Source organism: Cydia amplana, chromosome Z (assembly GCF_948474715.1).
Source record: "Cydia amplana chromosome Z, ilCydAmpl1.1, whole genome shotgun sequence".
NCBI classification, from domain to species: domain Eukaryota; kingdom Metazoa; phylum Arthropoda; class Insecta; order Lepidoptera; family Tortricidae; genus Cydia; species Cydia amplana.
Window position 1 is genome coordinate 29,428,559 of NC_086096.1, and position 24,778 is coordinate 29,453,336.

General features: G+C 40.1%; 1 protein-coding gene across 1 annotated transcript; it reads right to left on the reverse strand.

The window, feature by feature from the left end:
* Positions 1–12,214: 12,214 nt before the first annotated feature.
* LOC134661514 (nicastrin) lies at positions 12,215–23,602 on the reverse strand. Its single transcript, XM_063517632.1, has 15 exons — positions 23,453–23,602; positions 23,278–23,379; positions 22,861–23,056; positions 22,393–22,590; positions 22,100–22,201; positions 20,767–20,857; positions 20,189–20,255; positions 19,516–19,620; positions 18,547–18,782; positions 17,489–17,750; positions 16,916–17,070; positions 15,787–16,026; positions 15,107–15,209; positions 13,494–13,725; positions 12,215–12,348 (listed from the first exon to the last, which is right to left on the reverse strand). The coding sequence occupies exons 1-15, from the start codon at positions 23,499–23,501 to the stop codon at positions 12,324–12,326; spliced, it is 2,163 nt and encodes a 720-aa protein (XP_063373702.1). The 5' UTR covers positions 23,502–23,602; the 3' UTR covers positions 12,215–12,323.
* Between the last annotated feature and the right edge of the window lie 1,176 nt (positions 23,603–24,778).

Sequence of the window (24,778 nt, forward strand, 5' to 3'; positions counted from 1 at the left end):
GGTCCGTGGTAGGGTTGCCAGATGGTCGGGATTTGGCGGGATTCTCCCGATTTTTAGCCTGTGTTCCCGATTCCCGACAAAGTGGAAATTAATGTCCCGAAAAACAGCTGCACGTTATAAAACAATAATTTCAAATTCCGAACTGTCGCCGAGCGAGCGAGCGACCCGTGTCGAGCGCATCAGCGTTATAAAAACGTCTATGGGCAGAGCAGTTTACGTAGTGCCAATAATGTAAAATATCGTTGTTTTTAATACAATTAGGTACTTTAATTTGAATGTTTTCTTTTTCCCGACTTTAGTCTCAAAATTCCGATTTTTTTTAATTTTTTCCCGATAATAGCGCCTTTCGATCTGGTAACCCTAGTCCGTGGTGATCCATCCAGCGTGGTAATGCTGCGAGCATCATGGGCACCTTTGCACCAGGAACGACTTGAAGCGTTTTGTCTTTTTTTTAATTTATAATTTTTATTTTTATTTGTAATTTTAGATCTTGTAACTAAAATTTGAACAACTTCCCAGTATCTGATTCAGTTGAAATTTGGAGTACTATTGTAATTCCGGTGCCAATGCAATAATATGCTAGCAGGGTGGTGATCTGATGATGCTGTCCGTAGCAGGGATGTTGCGGATGCCGATTTTTTGACATCCGCGGATGCGGATGCGGATGCGGATTTTTAAAGGCTCACATCCGCGGATGCGGATGCGGATGCGGATGTCAAGATAGTATCATAAAAAACGTCAAATATTACATTTTAGTAATTTTTATTTCAAAAAATCGGCCAAGTGCGAGTCAGACTCGCGTTCCAAGGGTTAATTCCGTACATTAAGTCCCACTCACGCTTGACTGCTCATTTCTAATAGGTTTTTTTGGTTAATGACTAAATTACCTAGCAGTGTAGCACTTACGCCAATGCTAAGACGTTCCTGTACCGACCTGTTCCACATCCGCATCCGCATTAAATCCGCATCGATTTTATGCGGATGCGGATGCGGATGCGGATGTTGAAAATCATGCGGATGTTCCGCGGTTGCGGATGCGGATGCGGATATTCGCAACATCCCTGGTCCGTAGCAGGGATGTTGCGAACATCCGCATCCGCATCCGCAACCGCGGAACTTCCGCATTATTTTCGACATCCGCATCTGCATCCGCATCCGCATAAAATCGATGCGGAGCTTATGGGGATGCGGATGTCGAACAAGTTGGTACAGGAACGTCTTAGCGGCGGCGTAAGTGCTGGGTAATTTCGTCATTACCTATAACGAAATCGTCTAGAGCCAGAAAAGTCGGCCAAGTTACTGTTTATTAAATATAACGCACCTATATTCTTGCTGAAATACTAAACGTTTCGTTTTTTTTTTAAATAAAAAAATAATAAAAATTTAATATTTGACGTTTTCTAAGTACCTAATCTTGACATCCGCATCCGCATCCGCGGATGTGAGCCTTTAAATATCCGCATCCGCATCCGCGGATGTCAAAAAATCTACATCCGCAACATGCCTGGCCCGTAGGCAGCCAAAGGAACTCCTCGATGGAAAAACACAAACACAACGAGTTAGGCTCATTAGAAAGGTCTCAAGCAAGAAGTACTCGCTAGATAGACATGCAAATAAGAATAAGTACAGTCAGAAATAAAAGTGTGTCACAATTTTTGAAGTGAAAACTTCTTTAGCGGCGCTGGGCACTTTTTGAGGTGTGGAAAAAATGATAAACTCGAGACAGCGTAAGGCGATCACGTGACCGTAAGATTTAGATGGCCACATTTAGATGGCATTTAAATCAATAAAGAAAAACTCAATGACATTACATGGAAAAGGTTCTAATCTTGTACGGGCTGAAATACGAGTATCTCACAGTTACATTCTAACTTTAGGTATATCACTCAAATATGTCGCAGAATGGCCTGGATCATCAGATTATTGTCTATTTGTGGACATCCTAATGACTAATTAGTCCTAGGGTTCCTCGAGATAGTAAAACAGTCTAGATTCAACTGAGACACACTATAAATTGCACGAAAGTCAATAAACAACATACAACATCCTTGTATTGCCAAATCTCTAATCAGAATCACTAATTAGGTAATCACAATTAATAATCGGAGATCAATGCGTCTACACGTGTCAAGGGTCGATAGGAACTGTCCCGTGGCACCGCCCGCGCGCCGGCGGTGGCGCAGCACTTGAGATTAGGTGACGTCATCAGGCTTGACCCGTGGTTTGTGCACTGGGTTCCCGACATCAATAAAGCTAGGTACATCTCGATGAAATCGCTAATAAAATGAACTCTAGTACTGGTGAATAAAACTCAAAATATCATGACCAAATATATTTACATGCGAAGTCTGCAAGGTAACTTTACAATTTCTATTCGAATTTTAAACAATTAACGCTACAAATTTGTATTTCGAATTTTAAACAAGCTCACTGACCAGCAATTTCGGAACTAAAGTTTTTCAATAGAAAGGAGGATGCAGGATGGGTCAATTATACATAGTGCTGCAGACATTTTGGACTAGTCATTGAGTTTTCACTTCTGTCGGCACTCCCGGAGTGCAACCCGTTGTTGGTTTTTTTTTGGCATAATTGTGTTAAAATCCGAAATAATTTTTCGCCAGTATCTGATCCCAATTGATGATTCCTTCTACATCGAGCGGTTTGGAAATCCAAGGAAAAATTGAACTTCCAAGGTTCACAAAATTTATGCACACCTCCTGGAATTGAGCAAACTCTGATTACACGCATTTATTTTAGGACCAAATGAAGGTATTAAAACGATTTCCAGCTTGTTGAGAATTAATTCCTCAAAATGCTGTTTTAGGTAGGAACACAAATAAACCGTATACCTACTCAGGTATAAATCTATTTGTATTAAATATTATTTTAGTTTTTTTTTTCACTTGCGGAAGCGCCCCCCTGGGCAGCATGAACGCCCCCCAATCGCTTCCGCGGCCCTTACCGCCCCCCTGAAACTCTTCAGCGTCCAATGGGGGGCGGTATTGACCACTTTGGGAAACTATGGTCTAAGTCAATATTGAGGTAATCAATTTAACTTTCAGGCCTCCATTTTGATGATATATTATTTTGTGAACGAATACAATACAATTACCTACAAACAAACAAATCATCAAAAACATTACATGTAAAAAGGTGCAAGTCTCGCAACGCTTCTACTACAAAAAAGTTTAAGATGTAATGTGAAACCAAGTCGGTTATTTTAATCAGTGCCAGGGGGTGTTAAAACCGTATCAATAAGATATCTTTAATTTGTAATACGTATAATGACTTGGCCATCGCACGGCTGCATAATGACATAAGGATCATCGTCGCCTATTAAAAATAATTCTAATTGAACATAACGCTAGCGCTAATTGCAGTTTGAGCATTACACATATTTAGTGTACGGTACGGTGAGTATACGGTACGAGTAAAGCATTATGTGCGATTGCCAAGTCATTCTATGTATTACAAATTAAAGATATCTTATTGATACGGTTTTAACACCCCCTGGCACTGATTAAAATAACCGACTTGGTTTCACATTTTACATCTTAAACTTTTTTGTAGTATAGAAGCGTTGCGAGACTTGCACCTTTTTACATGTAATGTTTTTGATGAGATCTCATCTCTTTTTGTAGGCAGTCCTTATTTTCGGGTACTCATACCCATACTATGTATACACATATCATAACTAAACACATCTTCATTCATACTCACATCGTACATCGTAGTGTACCTTTACTTTACCTACTATTTGTAGGAACTGCAACAGTAATTTTGTAATAGCATATATTTATATGGGATTACAAACTTACTTATGCAGCTCTTAGATCTTTAAAACGTGACTGATATGGCAATATTTTTAGGTTTTCTATGGCTTGATAAGCTGAAAACTACTTATGTTTAAAATGTGAAGCTTGTGGGTATGCTAGAAGTACCTTAGAATTATGATGATCGTGAGTGAGTGAATCAGTGTCGAAATTAAGGGACACATACAATAATTCTTAAACTACAAATTCAAATTGAATGTTTTTGAGAATATATCTTAAGCATGTTAAGCCCTATAGATTACTGAAAATTCAGGGTTCTAGCTTCAGCCATTCAGCCAGCACAAAATTACAGGACGTCGAAAATGGCCTGAAATCCTGAATCGCTTCGAGAAGGATGGTACGGCCGTGCCTCTTTGTTTTGCTCGACTTGGCGGGGGCACTGCCGTGCCCGTGCCCCCAGATAACATTTAATTTGGAGAAAATTATTTTTTGTTAATATAAAATATTTTTTCACCTTTTCCAACTGTTAAACAGTATGCAATAGTTATAGTAGAAACTTTTTATCGCTGGAATCCAATCTTGGATCTATATCTAAATCCCTAAAGTCTTTTCTCCTATCGATGCATTCCCTAATATTGTTTGTCATAATGATCAGTTGTCCTAACACTATAAACCCTAATTTTGGTTATCCTAATATTGATTACTTATCTTAATGTTATTATGCATATTTTCTTTTTTGCGAGGGTCGCAGTTGAACCCTAACCTAACCCACTTTTGTGGCAGCAAGTTCTAAGACCTAAGCATTTTTCAGAACCTTACATTATAGAAAATAATCGTTATGACGATTGATCGTTATGGCATGTGCCCATTAGGACAAACCAGTTAGGGCAAGTGACTTTAGGACAAACGTTGTTAGGGATTCAGAATGACACCCCCAATCTTTACAGTATTTAAAAAAAGGGTTAAATTATAATAGCACAACATAACAGAATAGGATTGTCTGCCTCCGGCATGCCTTAGCCGGCTGTCCAGAGTGGAGTCGTGAAATCTACGTTCTCGAGGGTACAGTGGCGGATTTCCCATAAGGCACAGTAGGCACGAGCCTAGGGCGGCGAGATATTAGGGGCGGCAAATTGTGACAAAAAAATCGCTGATGATAACAAGAAATAACTTAAAATTAGGCCAGGCAACGAATTCTCAAGAAAAGGTATAGAGGGAAATGCTTGGAACACTATTTTTGACTTCGTAACTTTGTTTGAACTAGTTAGGAGGTGAACATAATTATTATTATCAAAAGTCCCCGGCCGTAGCCCTTGAGCCGGGGGAAGAGGGAGGTTTGAAGGTCCTATTTTTCGGTTTTTCGCTTATAACTCGGAAACTATGCGTTCTAACGACTGATCATTGTACAAAATGAAAGCTGATTAAATTTGCTACAAGTTTTATTTAGTACAGTTTTTCGATATCTTGAGGGCCCTCCACAGTTGTGCGCGAATCGCGGCGCGAAGCCGCGAACGCGAGTGTGGCGTCGATTTCACAGATTGTTCACGCCTTCGCGCCTTGTTCCCCGTTTTTTGTCGGTTTTTCGGCCAGCGTCAAAGGAGGCGCGAAGCGCGAACTTGCAAGACTCCACAATACACACTATTTTGGCTCATCAGTTGCAAGATAAATATTAATTCTATTATATATAGCGGCTATATTTTACGGTTTTACAACAAAACAAAATGGAAAAATAGCTACAGCAAGTATGATGCCTTAGATAAATGACAGTTAAACTCGATCAGCTGATGCTTTTCAGCCATCTTGGCCCGAACTAAACTGCGAAATCACCGAGAAGTTTGCGAGTGTGCAGTCATACGTCAACGTTGCGATATGTTCGCTCGGCGAAGTCGCGCCGCGATTCACGCACAATAGTCTGGTCTGGAGGGGGGCTTGTATAGGGCCCTCCACACTCGTGCGCGAATCGCGGCGGGAAGCCGCGAACGCGAGTGTGGAGTCGATTTCGCAGATCTGCTACACTGTTAAAATCTTTCGGGTTCCTTTCCTCGTGAGCACCGTGAATATTATTGATGGAAATTTAATGCAAAATTATAGACATTCAAGAGCGGCTATCTCAAAAACTAAACAAGATACCTATCGAAAAACTCGACTGTATAAAACTTGTAGCAAATTTAATCAGCTTTCATTTTGTATAATGATCATGTCACAACGACGCATAGTATCTAAGATATTATAAGCGAAAAACCGAAAAATGGAACCTTCAAATCAAACCCCCCTACCCCCGCTCAAGGGCTACGGCCGGGGACTTTTGATATTTTCACCTCCTAACGAGAGTAACGAGTCCAAACAAAGTTACTAAGTTAAAAATGTGTCCCAAGCATTTCCCTCTGTACCTTTTCTTTGCCTGACCTAAATGTAGTCAATATGATGGGTGCTGATGCTGAAGGGGCGGCTACAGGGTCTGAGCCTAGGGCGGCAAAGACTGCAAATCCGCCACTGCGAGGGTAGATGTGAAAACATAAGTGGCAAGTTGGCTACAGGTATGTTTAAAGTCCAGTGACACCTCTCTAGTTCTCTACCCTCAGCCCTCGCACCGGTGTTGCGCTTGAGTCAACTTAGATGTAGCTTAATGTGGGGGCTCACCTTGTACGTGGGGGCAAGTCACCATCTGCCCGAAATAAAATTGTATTACCTATACCATTTTATTAGGCAGGCGTCTGGTTTACAATGCCATAGCATAGCGGTAGCCCAGTAGGCCCAGTAAGTCCATGGCTTTGACCCAATAGCCTAGCCTAGTCCATTTTAGATTCCATCAACTCTCAATAGTCTTTATTAGAGATGCCCCGAATAATGGTTTTGGCCGAATACCGAATATTCGGCCACTCGCTCGGCCGAATACCGAATATTCGGCGACCGAATATTCGGCATGAGATGCGAACATTGTGAGTCACAATATTATGAAAACTGTTCGGCAACAAAGCACAACGTTTCGTTCTAAGATATATTTTTTGTAAAACAGGACTAATGAATGTAGGGTTAGAGTCAATGAAATCAGACCCATGATAAAAATAAAATATTTCATAATCAACAAATACTTAAATAAAGGGTCTTCCTATTTAACAACTTTCCAATAATACTTTTTAAATATTAAATACTTATACCTAAATTTGGTATTTTTTTGTGTAATTTTTCTTTTTAGTTAGAGGCAAGAGATATTCGGTCGAATAGTAGACAACATTTGGCCGAATACCGAATATTCGGCAAAAAGGCCGAATAGGCCGTATACCGAATAGTTGCCGAATATTCGTGGCATCTCAGTCTTTATACACCTTGGCGGGTGCTGCTTCCACGTGCGTCCCATGACGGGCAAGGGCAGCATCCACTCGGTGTAGCCCCTACAGGCATTAAAATGTCAAAAGGCAATATATTGTCTTCGGCTCGGCAAACGCCTCCCACAGGTCCGGAACATCATTGTTTCGTGATAGGAAAGACATATTAATATTAATACTAGAGATGCCCTGAATAGTGGTTTTGGCCGAATACCGAATATTCGGCATGACACAAATATTTTTTAATCAACAAATGCTCAAAAAAGGGTCTTCGTATTTAACAACTTTCCAAGAACACATTCTAAATATACCTTACCTACATAGTTTTTGATTATTTTTATTGTGCAATTTTTCTTTTTAAGTAGGTGCAACAGATATTCGGTATTCGGGCGAATAGTAGGCAACATTCGGTCGAATACCGAATATTCGGCAAAGTGGCCGAATAGGCCGAATGCCGAATAGTTGCCGAATATTCGTGGCATCAAACTTGCCACTTACCCATTTAACAACACAATGCAGTAAATAACTAAGCTAACATAAGCTTTAAAGTTTAAAGAATAGTGGCATACGACCACGGCTATCCTCTGAATATCTATAATTTAAAGATAATAAATATAAAATATTTTCTAAATGCGATTTCGAGATGAATTTTTTTCTTGTTTCATACTTTTAAGAGCGCAATTTTTCAGTAGTCGGGTTTTAGTTTTTGAACTTATTTTTGAAGTGAAAACTTCTTTAGCGGCGCTGGGCACTTTTTGAGGTGGGGAAAAAAATGATAAACTCGAGACAGCGTAAGGCGATTACGTGACCGTAAGGGGCGTAAGGCGATCACGTGACCGTAAGCCCCGTAATTTATGGTGGCCACTCATAATTTAAATGGCTTTTAAATCAATAAAGAAAAACTCAATGTTATTTGACATTGTAAGTCGGGTGACAATGCAATATTATGGTACCATCGAGCTGATCTGATGATGGAGACAGGAGGTGGCCATAGGAACTCTGTGATGAAACAACGCAACCTAATTGTGTTAGGGGTTATTAGAATAGTCTCGATGAGTATTAGTTGTCTGTCGTAAGAAAAGTACAGTCAGCTATAAAAGCTTGTACCAAAAATGAAATTTTTGCCAAAAACTTATTTATTTTAGTATGAGGGCACCTTCGGTGCGCGGCATTGCAGTGCGACACGTACGTCGGGCTATGCCCGACGCATTTAGTATGAGGTGCCTGGTATTGTCGTTCGCCACCTACGTCGAACTATGCCCGACGCATTTAGTATGAAGGGCACAGGGCACCTTCGGTGCCCGGCATTGTTCTAGTGCGCCACGAACGTCGAGCTACGCCCGCAGCATTTATAGAATCCTGAGCGCTAGCGGATCCGAAATTCGTTTTACCATCGGGTAGGTAGCTCCGCTCTAGGCGCCGGATGGCAAGGGGGGCGCAAAAATGGCAAATGAGAAAAAAGTTTTAAAAGACGCGAGCGTGGCGAGGGGGGGGGGGGGGGGGGTGGAAAATAAGCTTGAAAACTTCAACGAAGGGCTGCAAGCAAAACCGGGGGCAAAAGCTTATAATATGTACATATTTGAAATGTGCTAATTACGCTCTTTCAAATGATATATGACACGGCATCATAACCTTAAGGAATACTATCTTTCCCTACCTTAGTTTTTATTTTTATAATAATTGACACTGTTGTTTCTTTATTTAATAGGTATATATTGTAGTTTTTATGTATGTATGTATGTCTAGATGTATGTTTATGGTTGTATGTAGGTATTTAAGTATGTTTATCTTTATTAATGTTTTGTTTGTGTTGTTTGGTTATATTCAATTCGACTTTTCATATTTTTTATTTGCGCCACCTACCGTATATTCTAATTATTTTGTCTCCGATATCCAAAGGTTGTCTGGAAGAGATCGCTCTTAAGCGATAAGACCGCCTGTTGTTACCTCTATTGTCTTTGTTTATGTTATTGTACATTTATTGTAAACTACGTGTATGTGAGGTGTGCAATAAAGAGTATTGTATTGTACTTCATTTAATTTTTTTGTTCCTGACTTTATGACCTCTAGAGGGCGCCATGATCAATTTAATGTGACGTTATAAGCCTATAACCAGCGGACAATTCGAATGACACATCATTTGTCAAGTTATAATGCGTACTTTTGAAGTTATGAGGGAACAGATGAACATACATACATACATACCCACATACATAATGGTCAAAATCATAATCCTCCTTTTGCTTTGCCGTAGTCGGGTAATAACATCATGAAAAAAAAAAACATGTATTCATAGCATAATTTTTATTTATAAGTGATAATAATAACTAATAATTCAGCCTTTATACGTCCCACTGTTGGGCACAGGCCTCCTCTCATGCGCGAGAGGGCTCGGGCTATAGTCCCCACGCTAGCCCAAAGCGGATTGGGGACTTCACATACACCTTTGAATTTCTTCGCAGATGTATTGCATGTTTTCCTTCACCGAAAAGCTAGTGGTAAATTGATATTTCGTACATAAGTTCCGAAAAACTCATTGGTGCCAGGATTTGAACCCGCGACCTCCGGATTGAAATTCGGGCGTCATATCCACTCGGCCACCACCGTTTATAAGTGAATAACAAGTAAATTAATAAGTGCATAACCTAATATGTAAAAAGTAAATTAATAAGTGCATAGCCTAAAAACAAATAAATTAATAAGTACATAGGCTAATAACAAGTAAATCCTAATAACAAGTATATTCTACAATATCGAGATACAATTCTATTGGCTATATTCTACAACATCATACGAATAAATTCTATTGGCTATAATATTCGATCTATGCCCATGTTTCCTGGGACAGCACATAGTTGAATATGGGGTAGCCATAGTGATAATTATAATACATTTCATTAATGCTAGTCTTACTAAAATCTACATACGTTTCTAAAAATGTATTACACTTATCGCCAATTGGCAAACACGACATTAAGTTTAGCTTATTAACTATCGGTGTATCCTTAATTTTTTCTAAATTTACTTCTAATCCTAATTTTGATTAGTTGTTAAGTGAGTAGTCGGTGATGTCAAGTCTGGTGAATAATCATGGACTATGGCTCTTAATTCTAATAACCACTGTTCTTTAGCATACTGTTCTAATAACTCACGATCATTGTCTTTGTTTTTCACTTCACTTTTTGTTATAATGTTTTTCAAGTGGTCTTCCCACATATCATGATTGTTGTCTTTAGTAATGCAGAATCTCTGTGTGTAATGTTTTCTCATTGCTAACTCCACCCTGGCCAATTCTGCGAAGTCATCTGCTGGTGCTGGTTGGGTGATCTGCATGTAGTGTAAGCGTTCTTCTATTTGTGCCTTCAAATCCTGCAGGTCTGCGATGTACTTGGGCTCTAATTGTGTCTCTTCTAACTTGCATGTGATTGATGCGTCTTGAAGTTTTCTGAGTCTTTCTTCGTAGACACGGCGTATCAAGACTGCTCGGTCGTAGAAGTGGTACTGCCGACACGACAACTTGAGCAACTTGTAATGTTCTTCACAATATTTGAATTTCATTGACACATATTTTTTACATGGTTTGTCCCAAGTATAGGCTGAACATAGCAGTCCCACAAAATTCCCAAAGTTACCATCTTTTCAAATGCCAAAAACTACCTGCAAGTCGTATCAGGTAACAGTCGTATCAGGTAACAAGTCACTGTGGGATTGATTGATGTTATCGAGGATGCCGACACGTGGCCTAAGGCCTAAGCAGGCCACACTTATGGATCAGAGACGCAGAACAGGGTTCTTGCATCTGTACTGATATGATTGAAGCTTGCCGTGGGTTATGTGATTCTTCCAGTCCAGACGCCATTGGTTATTCTGATTTCGCTCAGCAAGTAAATGGGCCACGTCTACACTTAGCCGTCTTCGTTCGAGTCACGTCCGTACTTCTGTATTCCTCGCAAAAATACATGAAACATAAAAATTGATACAGAAATTGTAAAGCAACTTAAGCAACAAGTGTCAATACTGTCAATGTCACTGATAGATGTCACTGGAAAAACCGATTATTTTTGAGCTGTCAAGAGCTCATGTCAGTACGTCACTACTAATTTTGACAGCTCCCTTAAAAAAAAGAATGTCTCTGGTTTTTGGCTTCCAATTATTGGGTCGTACATTATTGGGTCGGGCTTTCTCGACCTGTACCAATAATGTTCAGCCCAATAATTGAAAGCCAAGGGACTCAAATTAGTGGACGCGAATTATGGGGTCGTACATTATTGCCCTGTGAAAATAGTGGCTTCGTATTATCGCCCCGGACCAAACTTGCGCGGACCGAGAATGCTCAACCCAGGAATGTACAGCCCAATAATCCGCGTCCATCATGGACGCCAATTATTGGGCTGTACATTCTTGGGTTGAGCATTATTTGGTTGTGTATTAGTGGCTCCCGTCAAATAGAGGCGTAAAAGGAAACATATTTTCGTCAAGTGTCAGCAAAAAGTAAAGATCTTGTACAGATCCAACTTGCAAACGGATCCTATGCACTTATGCAGTGTATGCAAAATACCTTATGGTCAGGTTAGTCTAACTAAATTTGGCAGTAAATAAGAACAAGAAATGATATATAGTTTGTCAAAGGACTGTCCCATTTCAAACATAGAAAGAATCATACTATACTTGGTCAACCAGATCTTGACTGTAGAAAAAGGCGGCAAATTTGAAAATTGTAGGCGCGAAGGGATAACGTCCCATAGAAAATTTGAATTTCGCGCCTTTTTTTACTGACAAGATAAAGTTATAAATATGTCTCAGTCTCGAATTTATTCGTCCAAAGACTTATAATACCTACTCAGATTAAAGTGACATCCACGTTAGTTTAAAAATCAGTCTAGGAGTTATACATAATAAATATACACAATGTAAAAAAATAATTTATTTAATAATTTGGAAACTTGCAAGTCTATACCTATTGCCAGGTAGTGGGGTAACTTAGTATCAGTACTTGGTAGATCGAATTACCTACTTCATCTAGGTTTAGATAAATTAGCAAAAGCAATTACAAAAATTATCCTTAATTAATTAATATTAGTTAAGTAAAATGAATTTGAATTCTAATTTGACTAAAGTGAATAAGAAGGATGGTACTAAATATAATACTAATTTCGCATGGAATGCTTGTAGAGTGTGGTGGAACAGCTTTTTCACTACGCTTCGTCGCTGCCGCCGCCGCTGATTAACAGTTCACAGTGCGAAGTATTCTGGAAATTAATGTTTTCGATTAATAATAATTATTACGATTAATCTGTCAGCTCCCAGTGGCTCATATATGAGCCAGAACGCTTATGGGTGACGTCATATCCTGGGATTCGACAAGTTAACACAATTATTGTACGTAAAATAACATGAATTTAACAAAAAAAAATCTATTCTATCAGTGCGTCGATTTCAAAAGCTTTTTTTTTATTCTTCTGAAAATGCTGGGAATCCTATTTTCTAATCAGTTCATATTCCATGGCTTGCTTAAAAATGTAAGTGTCAAAGAGAGATTAGGAATGATAGGAGCATTTTCAGTAAAATCTGTCTTTTGTAGTTCTGTTTTCCTAATATTCGAATACTGTGTTTGGCTTTGGCGAACCAATTCCCATTATTGGGTTAATTGGTTCAGGTACAATTTGGGAATACTATTTTTATACACGAAATCAAAACCTGTCATACTTTTTTTTGGCAATAGATTAATGGTCATGAAAAAGTAGAACGACCCTAAAACGTTTTTCAAGATTCACTTTAATTATAGTTCGTTTTTTTAGGCATTAGAAAAACTTGCAAGAAGGTAAGCGATGTGCCATGTCTTTTAATTGAAAAACGCTTTTTTTAAATCAAAAACTATTACATATGAAAGCAGAAGAATATAAATGATCGTATTAGATTCATAATTGTTACATATTTGCCGTAACTTATTTTTAAAATGTGTTTCTCAATTAAAAGACGCATCAAGATTGTTTACCTAATTTCTAATGCTAAAAAACCGGCCAAGTGCGAGTCGGACTCGCGCACGGAGGGTTCCGCACCATCAACAAAAAATAGAGCAAAACAAGCAAAAAAACGGTCACCCATCCAAGTACTGACCCCGCCCGACGTTGCTTAACTTCAGTCAAAAATCACGTTTGTTGTATGGGAGCCCCACTTAAATCTTTATTTTATTCTGTTTTTAGTATTTGTTGTTATAGCGGCAACAGAAATACATCATCTGTGAAAATTTCAACCGTCTAGCTATCACGGTTCGTGAGATACTGCCTGGTGACAGACGGACGGACGGACGGACAGCGGAGTCTTAGTAATAGGGTCCCGTTTTTACCCTTTGGGTACGGAACCCTAAAAAACGAACTATAGTTGGAAGACATACCCAGGCACAGCATCAGTGCTATGAATGGAAGGATGGGGCGCGTTTACAAACACGTGGTGCACGTTCCGCTGCAGCCAGTAGGTGAGTAAGGCGGTGAACACGGTGAGCAGTAGGCCGGCGGCGAGCGCGGCCGCCGCGCCGCCGCCGCCCGCCGACACGAACACGCGCGCCCACATCGCCTGCCACACAGACTCGGTCCACGTCGAGTACTCGCCGGAGGTGAAGTCGTACTCTGACAAATACAAAGTATAGTTTGTAGCAGGGATGTTGCGGATGCCGATTTTTTGACATCCGCGGATGCGGATGCGAATTTTTAAAGGCTCACATCCGCGGATGCGGATGCGGATGTCAAGATAGTACCATAAAAACGTCAAATATTACATTTTAGTAATTTTTATTTCAAAAAACCGGCCAACTGCGAGTCGGACTCGCGTTCCAAGGGTTCCGTACATTAAGTCCCACTCACGCTTGACTGCTCATTTCTAATAGGTTTTTTTGGTTAATGACTAAATTACCTAGCAGTCAATCACTTACGCCGATGCTAAGACGTTCCTGTACCGACCTGTTCCACATCCGCATCCGCATTAAATCCGCATCGATTTTATGCGGATGCGGATGCGGATGTTGAAAATAATGCGGAAGTTCCGCGGTTGCGGATGCGGATGCGGATATTCGCAACATCCCTGGTTTGTAGCTTTCTAATAGACCCCGAAGGCTAATCCTATTGTGTATTGTTCAGTAAAACTGCACGTGCTAAAAAGGGTCCTAATTATTCTATTTGGCACCTGAGCGCGGGCTAGTCCAACGCTCAAAAAACCAGTGTAGGTGCGCTCTCCGATAACGCGCCTTTATTACGCATCTCGATGACACATTTTAGACTGGTTCTGTAGCGTTCGACTCGCCGGCACTCAGTAACCGAAGTACCGATTTTTTATGCAGGTGGTTGTGGCACGTGGCACGAGCGGTTTTTCTTAACAATAGACAATAGGATTAGCCTTCGGGGTCTATTAGAAAGCTACAAACTATACGCAAACTACAGATAACGGGCGAATAGCGCGGGTATGGTTAAGCTTGATGTCTCTAGTAGTCTCTAGTCTAGTTTCTCGTGTGTGTTTGTATAGTTTGTAGCTTTCTAATAGACCCCGAAGGCTAATCCTATTGTCTATTGTTAAGAAAAACCGCTCGTGCCACGTGCCACAACCACCTGCATAAAAAATCGGTACTTCGGTTACTGAGTGCCGGCGAGTCGGACGCTACAGAACCAGTCTAAAATGTGTCATCGAGATGCGTAACAAAGGCGCGTTATCGGAGAGCGCACCTACACTGGTTTTTTGAGCGTTGGACTAGCCCGCGCTCAGGTGCCAAATAGAATACTTAGGACCCTTTTTTGCAGGTAAGTAGCACGTGCGGTTTTACTGAACAATAGACAATAGGATAAGCCTTCGGGGTCTACTAGAAAGCTACAAACTATACATGCGCGTTTTTTTATTGACAGACCGATTAACGTAAAGTCAGCCAGTCGAATTACAAACCATCCCATACAAGAGTATTTTATAAGAACGCTATTACTTCTACAGACAAATCGTAAAAAAAACGTAATGAATGCTATTTACCTGGAACAATGAAGGCGGGACTAATAGCTTCACTGAAATTCATGTTCGTTTCTATGCAAACACCACTGTGGTTCCAGCCACGGAGCCAATAGTACGAGAAATCCTGAAACAAATTTAAATTTTATCTGTTAATCATTTTACTGCATTACTTTTAAGTCTTATGAAATCACTAAAATCTTTGGTAACTGAAAACGTTTTGAGGATTTACCTATGGATTAGCAGTTCCCATACCAATGCACTAGAAAATAATATTAGTGCCTGCACCAATTTTTGGGATTAGAACGCCAAGTGAACAACGAGCTCCTTTAGTAAACCATTACAAGAAGCTAGTACATATAACGCTAGGGGGAAAGAGAAGTCCAATGAATCATACGAGACGGTATTGAGCGGCAGGGTAGGCTGCAAGCAGAGCAAGCAAATGCAGTAGCGCTGGACAGGTACGTGGACACTCCCTCATATAGCAGCTCCTCGCCGGGAGATGGTCTATGTTCCGTAGTAAGGGTACTGACCGGGCTGACGGCAGCGTCGCACTCGGTCCTGTTGAGCGACAGGTGCTGGCCCGCGAGTAGCGCCATCAGGTGGCCCGCAAAGGCAGTAGCGCTGGACAGGTACGTGGACACTCCCTCATATAGCAGCTCCTCGCCGGGAGATGGTCTATGTTCCGTAGTAAGGGTACTGACCGAGCTGACGGCAGCGTCGCACTCGGTCCTGTTGAGCGACAGGTGCTGGCCCGCGAGTAGCGCCATCAGGTGGCCCGCAAAGGCAGTAGCGCTGGACAGGTAGGTGGCCACGCCCACGTACAGGGGCGCTGGGCGCGGCGGCTCCTCGCCCGGCGCCGGCGGCGTCTGACCGCCGTAGTCGGCCGCAGATAGGAGTTTGCACAGTTTGTCTTCGATGAAACAGTACAGGAGCTCGTCCACCTGTTTACATTGAACATTAAAATAAACTTGTGCTTACTATCGGGCATTTATAAATACTCAAACACTAGTGTAGATACAAGATATGAATAATTTTACGGTTTAGACTCACTTGTTTTAAGTCACTCGCGCGACATGTTTCCGAGAGCCTAGGTTTCCTTTCTCAAGCACTGACAACTAACTAACTATTATTCAATGTTAGTATGTCTCACAACAGTTTAAATTCGATACAAGATATGATTTGAAATTAGAACACAATATGGCTGCGATGCGTTACACAAGAGCTTGACACCCATCGATCGGCCAAAACTCTTCCTTGGATTCTCCCTTATGAGAATTTTGACAGTTCAACAAGACAACTTTTATGAATTAAACTTTAAATACATACATAGTGTGTGCCGCCTAATGTACATTAGAATGTACAATCAGTTTCAATGAAATTCAACTTTCATATAAATAAACAAAGTAGCACTTCTTTTGTCTCGTAAATTTTTCGTACAATGAAGTTCAACCCAATTAAAAATACAACTAGATTTAAACTTCCTTAGGTATAATTTTATATGGTGGGCGGCACTAGGATAGGAACATAATTCGCCAAAGAAGGAATTAATTAACAAGTGTATTGTAAGACGTTAGTTTGATTTGGTAGTTGCAGTTAGTTGTATTTTATAATTGTTCATGTATTATTATTTTTTGCTTATATGTAAATTCAATGTTGACGTGTAAAAGTGCCCTTGTGGCCCATTTGCTGAATAAATGTTGAAGTTTGAAGCGTGTTATTAGATCTGGACAATAATGACTTACATCAAAAATAAACAACATTGCATCTGCGTTAAATATCGGAACCCGAACGGCAAATCACACAAGAGAGAGACATGAAATGAGAATTCACCAAATGTGCAGAAGCCGTGACGTCACCGGCGTAAGCCTCGCCCGTGACCTGCTGGTACAGCGTGTGCGCGAGCGCGGTGGCCACGCGAGATATCTTCACTTGGAGGTCCCTCGCCGTCATGTTGCCGGTGACCACTAGCGTTTCCGTTGGTACAACTGAATAAGTAATACAAACGAATGGAATAATATACTAACACAGACAAGACATCCTCTAGACTGAGCATAGTAACGCTCTGCCACTTATACGGTAGTTTTACTCCATCTTCGAGTCAATCCCGTGCCGTGATTGGTCCGTGTCTTAGAACGGACCAATCACGGCACGGGACTCGCTCACCTCGTCCCCCCGCACCCCCGTATTTTTGGCAGCATTGGTTTCATGAAATAATTGCTCTAAACTCAGTCTAGAGGATTCCTAGTCTATGACTAATACACATACCACTTCTTACAAAAGAAATGTAGCTACTGAGTTAGTGCAACAAACTGTCTACTTCTTCAATATGTTGTAGAAGACTGTTCAATCAAACTCGAAGCTTTTCGAAGATACCTATTCGAAAATTACAGACATAGTACTTACAAGTCCCGTCCGTTCCAATAGTTATATTGTGATATCTGTAGTTAATCTTCTCATAGTCGTCCATTGCCGAGTTGTAGAACATATTAGTGAATGGCCCATTATGGTCGGCGAGCAGTAATTCGGGCAGTTCGCTTGTCGCGTTGCGCAGTAACCGCCGGAATGAATGCAGCGAGGAAGGCGGCAGATTGTTCGAGAATGCCTCCGTCACTGTAATGTTGTTCTTGGTCAGGTATTCCTTCAGATCCTTTAGGAAATTTGTTATCTGGAAACAACATTGCACGCGTTTTTAGGGTTCCGTACCCAAAGGGTAACAACGGGACCCTATTACTAAGACTCCGCCGTCCGTCCGTCCGTCCGTCCGTCTGTCACCAGGCTGTATCTCACGAACCGTGATAGCTAGACAGTTGAAATTTTCACAGATGATGTATTTCTGTTGCCGCTATAACAACAAATACTAAAAACAGAATAAAATAAAGATTTAAGTGGGGCTCCCATACAACAAACGTGATTTTTGACCGAAGTTAAGCAACGTCGGGCGGGGTCAGTACTTGGATGGGTGACCGTTTTTTTGCTTGTTTTGCTCTATTTTTTGTTGATGGTGCGGAACCCTCCGTGCGCGAGTCCGACTCGCACTTGGCCGGTTTTTTTGTTAATACTTTTCCTCGTGTATTTCATTGTTTTATTAACTGGGTTAATCAACTTTTTCTTGTCACACGTTGCTATGGTTACGGTCTCCTGAGTCACTCTTAAAATTTTAGGTTTTTCGTATTTAAATGAACAACAACCAAACTTGCATTTTATGGTAGTTATAAGACCTTTACATAATGAGACATACTGAGTAGAACATGGTACAGCAGTTCTTCTAACAATCTATGCTACTATTGCCTCCTCGCTGATGGGACAGACTAACAACAAGAAATAGTTGATTGACCCAACTGCCATGATCTAAAAAAATATCATTAAGTAATTCTAATCCAAAAAATATATTTAGGTGTAGGTTAATAACGAGCAAATAACTATTTACGGATATGCTGTTAAGTCTGCATGAAATGACTCACATTAAACAAAGTGCCAGGGTCCTCGGGCGCATATGCGTAGAGCGGCCAATCCTCTGTATCCTTCAGGCCAGGCAGCGAGCCCCCGATCTGTCCGATCTCGACGTGCAGGGCGATGTCGGACGGCGCGAGCGGCGCGTCGGGCGGCCACGCGCCGCGCGCCAGGTCGAACGCGACGCGCTGAGAACCGATGTAGTCGAACGCTTCACCGTTCAACAGCGTCCAGAGGACATTTATGCCTAAAACACGCGCAAGTTTTTATCACATTCGTCTATGTTATGTAACATCAGGTCGAACGCGACGCGCTGCGAACCGATGTAGTCGAACGCTTCACCGTTCAACAGCGTCCAGAGGACATTTATGCCTAAAACACGCGCAAGTTTTTATCACATTCGTCTATGTTATGTAACATCACGTAGTTAATTAATGTAATGTAATGGGCTCTACAAATCTTGCAACAAATCGACTAAGTAGGTGCTACGAATTCAATCGATCGATCAAATGCCGCAAAATCAAGTCAAGTTGCAAGGTGAGTGGAGCCCTACCAATGACATGCTATTTGCCATAATTGTCTTTTAAAGAGTAAATTCATTATTAACTAAGACCGTTACCATTATTTATTAAACCCAAAATATTACCTAAGTCTGGATCTGTTTTAGGATGTTATTACTTAATCACTACATAGTATAAAACAAAGTCGCTTCCCGCTGTCTGTCCGTCTGTCTGTATGTATGCTTAGATCTTTAATACTACGCCACGGATTTTGATGCGGTTTTTTTAAATAGATAGAGTGATTCAAGAGGAAGGTATCATTTGTTAACCCGTGCGAAGCCGGGGCGGGTCGTTGTAAATGTACGTATTTGGCCCCTTCATAAACCAAGTACCTAATCATATATTTAATACACCAAGTTTAACAAGAATAACAAGCGCCCATCTGTATCACGGTCTACACGAAAACGGAGGTGTACACACCGTACTTGGAGGCGTCGGTTGCAGGTATGATCTTGCTGAGAGTGGTGGCGGTCGACATGAGTGTCACCATCCCGACCACTGAGCTAGCAGCTCCAGGTGCTATACCTGAATGGAATATAATGTACACATAAATAAAGCTAAAGTTAGAAAAAAGGTAAAGAGGAAGAGGGGAGACCTTCTGTAGGTTGAAATGTCACCGAAATGGTTAAATTAGTAACGAAGCTACACATTCGTAAAAAATAGAAAGGTATGTAATAGTTGTTTGTGTTACAAGGGATCAAAATTATATATTTCCGTCAAGGGCGTACATTGAATCCTGAATGAAGCGATGGATTCTACAATCTCACTACGTTCGGGATTCTAAAGTAGAATCCTGAGCGTAATGAGGGATTCAAGTGTTAACGCCCAAGACGAAATAATTTTGATACCGTGTGACCAGTCGTGTGACACATCAACTATGAGGAAAAAATAAAATCTTAGTGTTGACACAATCTGATGCTTAAACAGATTATTTAATAGTGTGCTTGAACAGAAAAGTGCCACTTTGATCCCTCCTAGCAGGGAGGAAAAGTGCCACTTTGATCCCTCCTAGCAGGGAAGAAAAAGCTATTTTCTGAGTAGGAGGTGTGAAAAGACATGGAAGTCCCTCTATCTTACTGCCAACTAAACTCACCGTCGAAGAGAGACGCGGTATCGATTCTAGCCGTTACTAGAATAACATTCTTTTTCTTTTGTTGGCCCTGTAAATAAAAATGTTATTATTAGACTTTTACAATATGTATAACTAATAAATAAATATGTTCAGGTAAAACATAACATCCAATAATATAACAAGTTTTGTTAGTTTGTCAACAGAAAAGTCAACTAAAAGTCTTGTGAGTCTTTACAAACCAGATTGAATGATCTGAGAGGCGAATCCTGAGGTGAACCAAATAGCCTGTACAAGAAGTTGGAGATATACATCTATGCAGATAAAATGATTGATGAAAAATTAAACCTTGACTTCCCTTATAAAAATTATAAGCATAACTTAATTTAATTAAATAGGCATTTTAAATACAAAACAGTGTTTTTTAAGCTTCTAGTGATGAGGGACTGTTTGGAAGTAAATACCTATGACAGATAAAGGTGTGTAAAGGCCACAGATGAACAAACGCTGACATAAACTAATGTTAAGGTAAATGTTTTAGTTATTTTCCTTATTACCTGATTATGGGACTCAATTAGATGATTATAAATCAAAGTACTAACCTTGTCTCGAGGAAATAGCGAATAGTACACATTATTGTCTCCTAATGGGTCGCATACTTTAGTGGCAGTTAAAAGCGCACTTGCTGCCGATCTGCAACACAGAGATTCAGATAATTACATCAACAACAACCATACATACAACCGGACTAAGCTAACTCTGCACAGACTTTGTGGAATTTATTTATTTAGTCGTATGGCACAAGTACATAAAATATAGACAATCAATTAATCAATTTGTAGAATTGTCAGCATGAACATTAATAGTACATTATTGTCGAGGTTCGGAAGTAGCTACTTGCAGGCTGAGGATTCGTTTTAAACGGACGACCTTGGGAGTCCGTTTAATTGAATCCGAAGCCAGCAAGTAGCCTTCCAGCCGAGTCATATATAGTGCTTTTCTCAAAAATGGTGCAAGAAATAGAAATATTTTACAGAACTTACAGAAGCAATCGTTCTAATTTTCTATTAATTTTCACAGAAAAAAATACAACCATTAAAAAAATTTGCTTGCCGCCTTTAAAAAAAAGAAGTGTATTTTTCTGCTGAAAATACGCCAACCTATTTGAGACACCTAAATAGTCGCGGTACCAACATTAAGCCTGTAACAGACTATCGCACCGCACCGCGACCTTGGAGCGTCGCACCCATAAGTGAGAGCGAGAAAGAGATATCTGTTTCTCGCTCTCACTTATGGGTGCGACGCTCCAAGGTCGCGGTGCGGTGCGATAGTCTGTTATAGGCTTTATAATAATAAGTGCTGATCATCTGTTTGGCTGTTTAAGGGACCTATGCCTTCATTTGATATGGCCATTTGAAGTTTTAAAAAGTTTGGAACTCGTTAAATAATGGAATTTGTATGCGACATTGCAGTCCCGAAATCGAGACTGCAATGTTTTTAACTTTTTAATTTTTTGAATGACCATAAACTACGCACTTCGCGACCTATTTTTTAACCGGCAACGTCGACTTTGCCGTCCATTTTTGAGAAAATTTCTATGAACTCTTGGTCCAACTGTATGGTTGGACGTAAAATATAAGTGTGAGGACATAATGTGACATCAGCTATTGCTAGCATTTTGTATGGGCCATTTTAATCATGCTGTAGGAATGTATGACTTAGCCTTTTGTATTGCTTTGATGCACTTAGTCTCATAAAGATATTAGGCTAAACTTATTATCCCCTAAGGGCCACTATACAAAAATGTAAAATTAATAGTGTAGGAAATATACTTGAATTTCTTTCATTTTAAAATGGAACAGAACAAAAGACAACATATGAATTTTAACTAATAATAATAATAATAGTCACATTATTTTAAAAATTATGGCTCACCTCCTCCTACATACAATACTGCTTACTGCGGCCCACATGAATGAATTCAACTGAATGGAGCATAAGGGTTTTCCTACTTGTGACTCCAGATCAAGGTTGTACCTAAAAAGAAAATATTCATGAGTTCAATGAAATTGGAATAAAATAATATTGACACTGTTTTAGCTGTGGTTGGCCTGTAACAGCAACAGCATTGTTAAGTACAACATGTTCATAGTGTAGCGCATTCATTGCGTTGTATAACAAAGTTTATGCAAAATAAAATTTACATTTTCATAATTTCTATACTTTACCTTTCATAACATTGTCGAATTTTTACAATCTCCTCTAACCGTGCAGCTGGCAAGTAAAATATAGGGAAGGGTATGTCCAGTCGGATGAGGCCCGTGCCAACAGGGTTCCACGCAGACTTATCTTTTGCAGAGCATTGGCTGCCCTGAGCTGAATAGAATTCATTAGGGCATGCAGATTCTTGACTAAAGGAATTGGTCCTGAAAGTTAAGAAAGTAATTATGCAATGTGATATAGAATAGATATGCACTAAAACACAAAGAGCATAATTTTGGAATCATTTTGATATACAAGTCACAACATTGACAAACAAAAACATTTAAACAATTTTTTACCAGCATATTCCTACTTGTTTTGACTCTTATTTTAATACAATAAAGAAAAACTGATCCAGAACTGAAACTTTGAACAGTCATATATTTAGGACAAAACTGATTTGCCTCTATTGAGCATACATGTAAACTGCTTACCTCTCTGTAGCATTTTCATAGAGAAGTATTCCAGCCACATTATCTGAATGATCCATAAGTAATTCAACTACATTCTGAAATGTGGCTGTACTGACCACAGCCATGTAAGGGCCTGCGCTGCCATTGAACACCAGCCACTGGGCGTCAGTCACATCCTTAACCATATGCACAACCCCAATAGCTCCTTTGTTTGATGCTGCAATGACATTGATATAACTCTTATATGTGACGCTATCTATGAAAACGGACCTTATTGTCGATGGCACTTACGCCATTATTAATGATGCTCCGATATAAATACAATACCACGCGACGCTATGCGGCGTAAGCGCCATCGACAATTAGGTCCCTTTTCATAGATAATGCCCCATATACTGTGATGAAACTATGTGACATAAGATACGTATAACCACTTACATGAGCATCCAGCTTGATGAGTCCCATTTAGTCGCCTGAAACATGCTGCACCACCTTCTATGGAGGAGTATATTTGCCCATGGAGTCTTTCAGATACAATAGCTGCAAAAATGTTTTCACAATAATAACATCGCACATGTTTAAAGGCCAAACATTTTGGACAACATCTACTTACGTTGTATTATAACACAGCACAGGAAAAGGAAAAGAAAATGAAACCCCATTGCATAAATATGAAAGAGAGAGATCGTTATTATATTACATTATACAGTCACCTCCATCCGTGATTGAAACACACGAGACTGTGAAATAAACTAAATAAAGAATTATATGATTGCTATTATTACAGCTTTCCCTAATTTCGATTGCCGACTAAAGACACATACACTTGAATCAAGAATGACATTTTTTTATTTCTCGAGATGACAGTGACATGCATGACACCATGATGACACATGGATGACACCCACCAGAGCCACAGATAGAAACAAGAATTGTGCATAAGGGGCACCGACTAGGGAATGCAATCTCGATCTCGCAATTTCGAGAGCTCGCGAGATCTCGCACGAATTTGCGAGATTCAATCTCGTTGATAGGGAATCTCGATTTATGTCATCTTGTTCGAGATCTCGATTAAAATTTTCGAGATCTCGAACGTGATTGAAAGGTTGATCTCTGTGGAATTACTTTGTTTTGAGTAAACTTTTTACCTTTGATTCATGTTGTTTAGGCAGTACTATTGTGTATAGCCAGCTTTAGGCGACGATAATAGCACTGTGGCGCACTCTGTGCGGAATAATGAGCGAGCGTTTTCTGCTGTTGGCCTTTTTGCAACAAATAGGTGCCGCTTGGCCGACAATACCTTGGGCAGCCTGTATTTTTTACGAAATCATTTTCAAAATGCATAGTGAAATAAAATGCTGATTTTCTAAGTCAAACACGTTACAATTATGTATAATTCAAAATAATAATTACCACTTTTTCTTACTAACATGGTTACGTGCTGCTTAGAGCTAAATAAGACTTATCTTGTTTTAATAAAAGTAGTCTTTTTGTTAAATGTTGCTTAAATTTGTTGTTCTTATTTTCAATACATAACATGGTGTACTCTAAATAAGTAGTGTTTACAGAATTCTTAGACTTTTTGACCAGATTAGGACATCTAATTACTTTGTATAATCTCGATCTCGATCTCGTCGAGATTAATCTCAATCTCGAAAGTCTGACGGTCGAGATCTCGAAACACCCTATCTCGATTCAGATTTTTCGTCCGAGATCTCGAATCGCCAATCTTGGTGCGAGATCGCATTCCCTAAGCACCGCAGACAAATCTGAATTCAGAGCTGGACTACGTAGTACCAACCGAACAGGACTTTTACTTAGAGTAAAAGAGAAAGATCCCCGCAATTTGCGAATTTCGGTTTTTGCGGTAGCCCATATTATACTACTCTTTGCGGTAGCCCCTCATATTTGCTTACAACATTATGTTCGTAAAAATTAT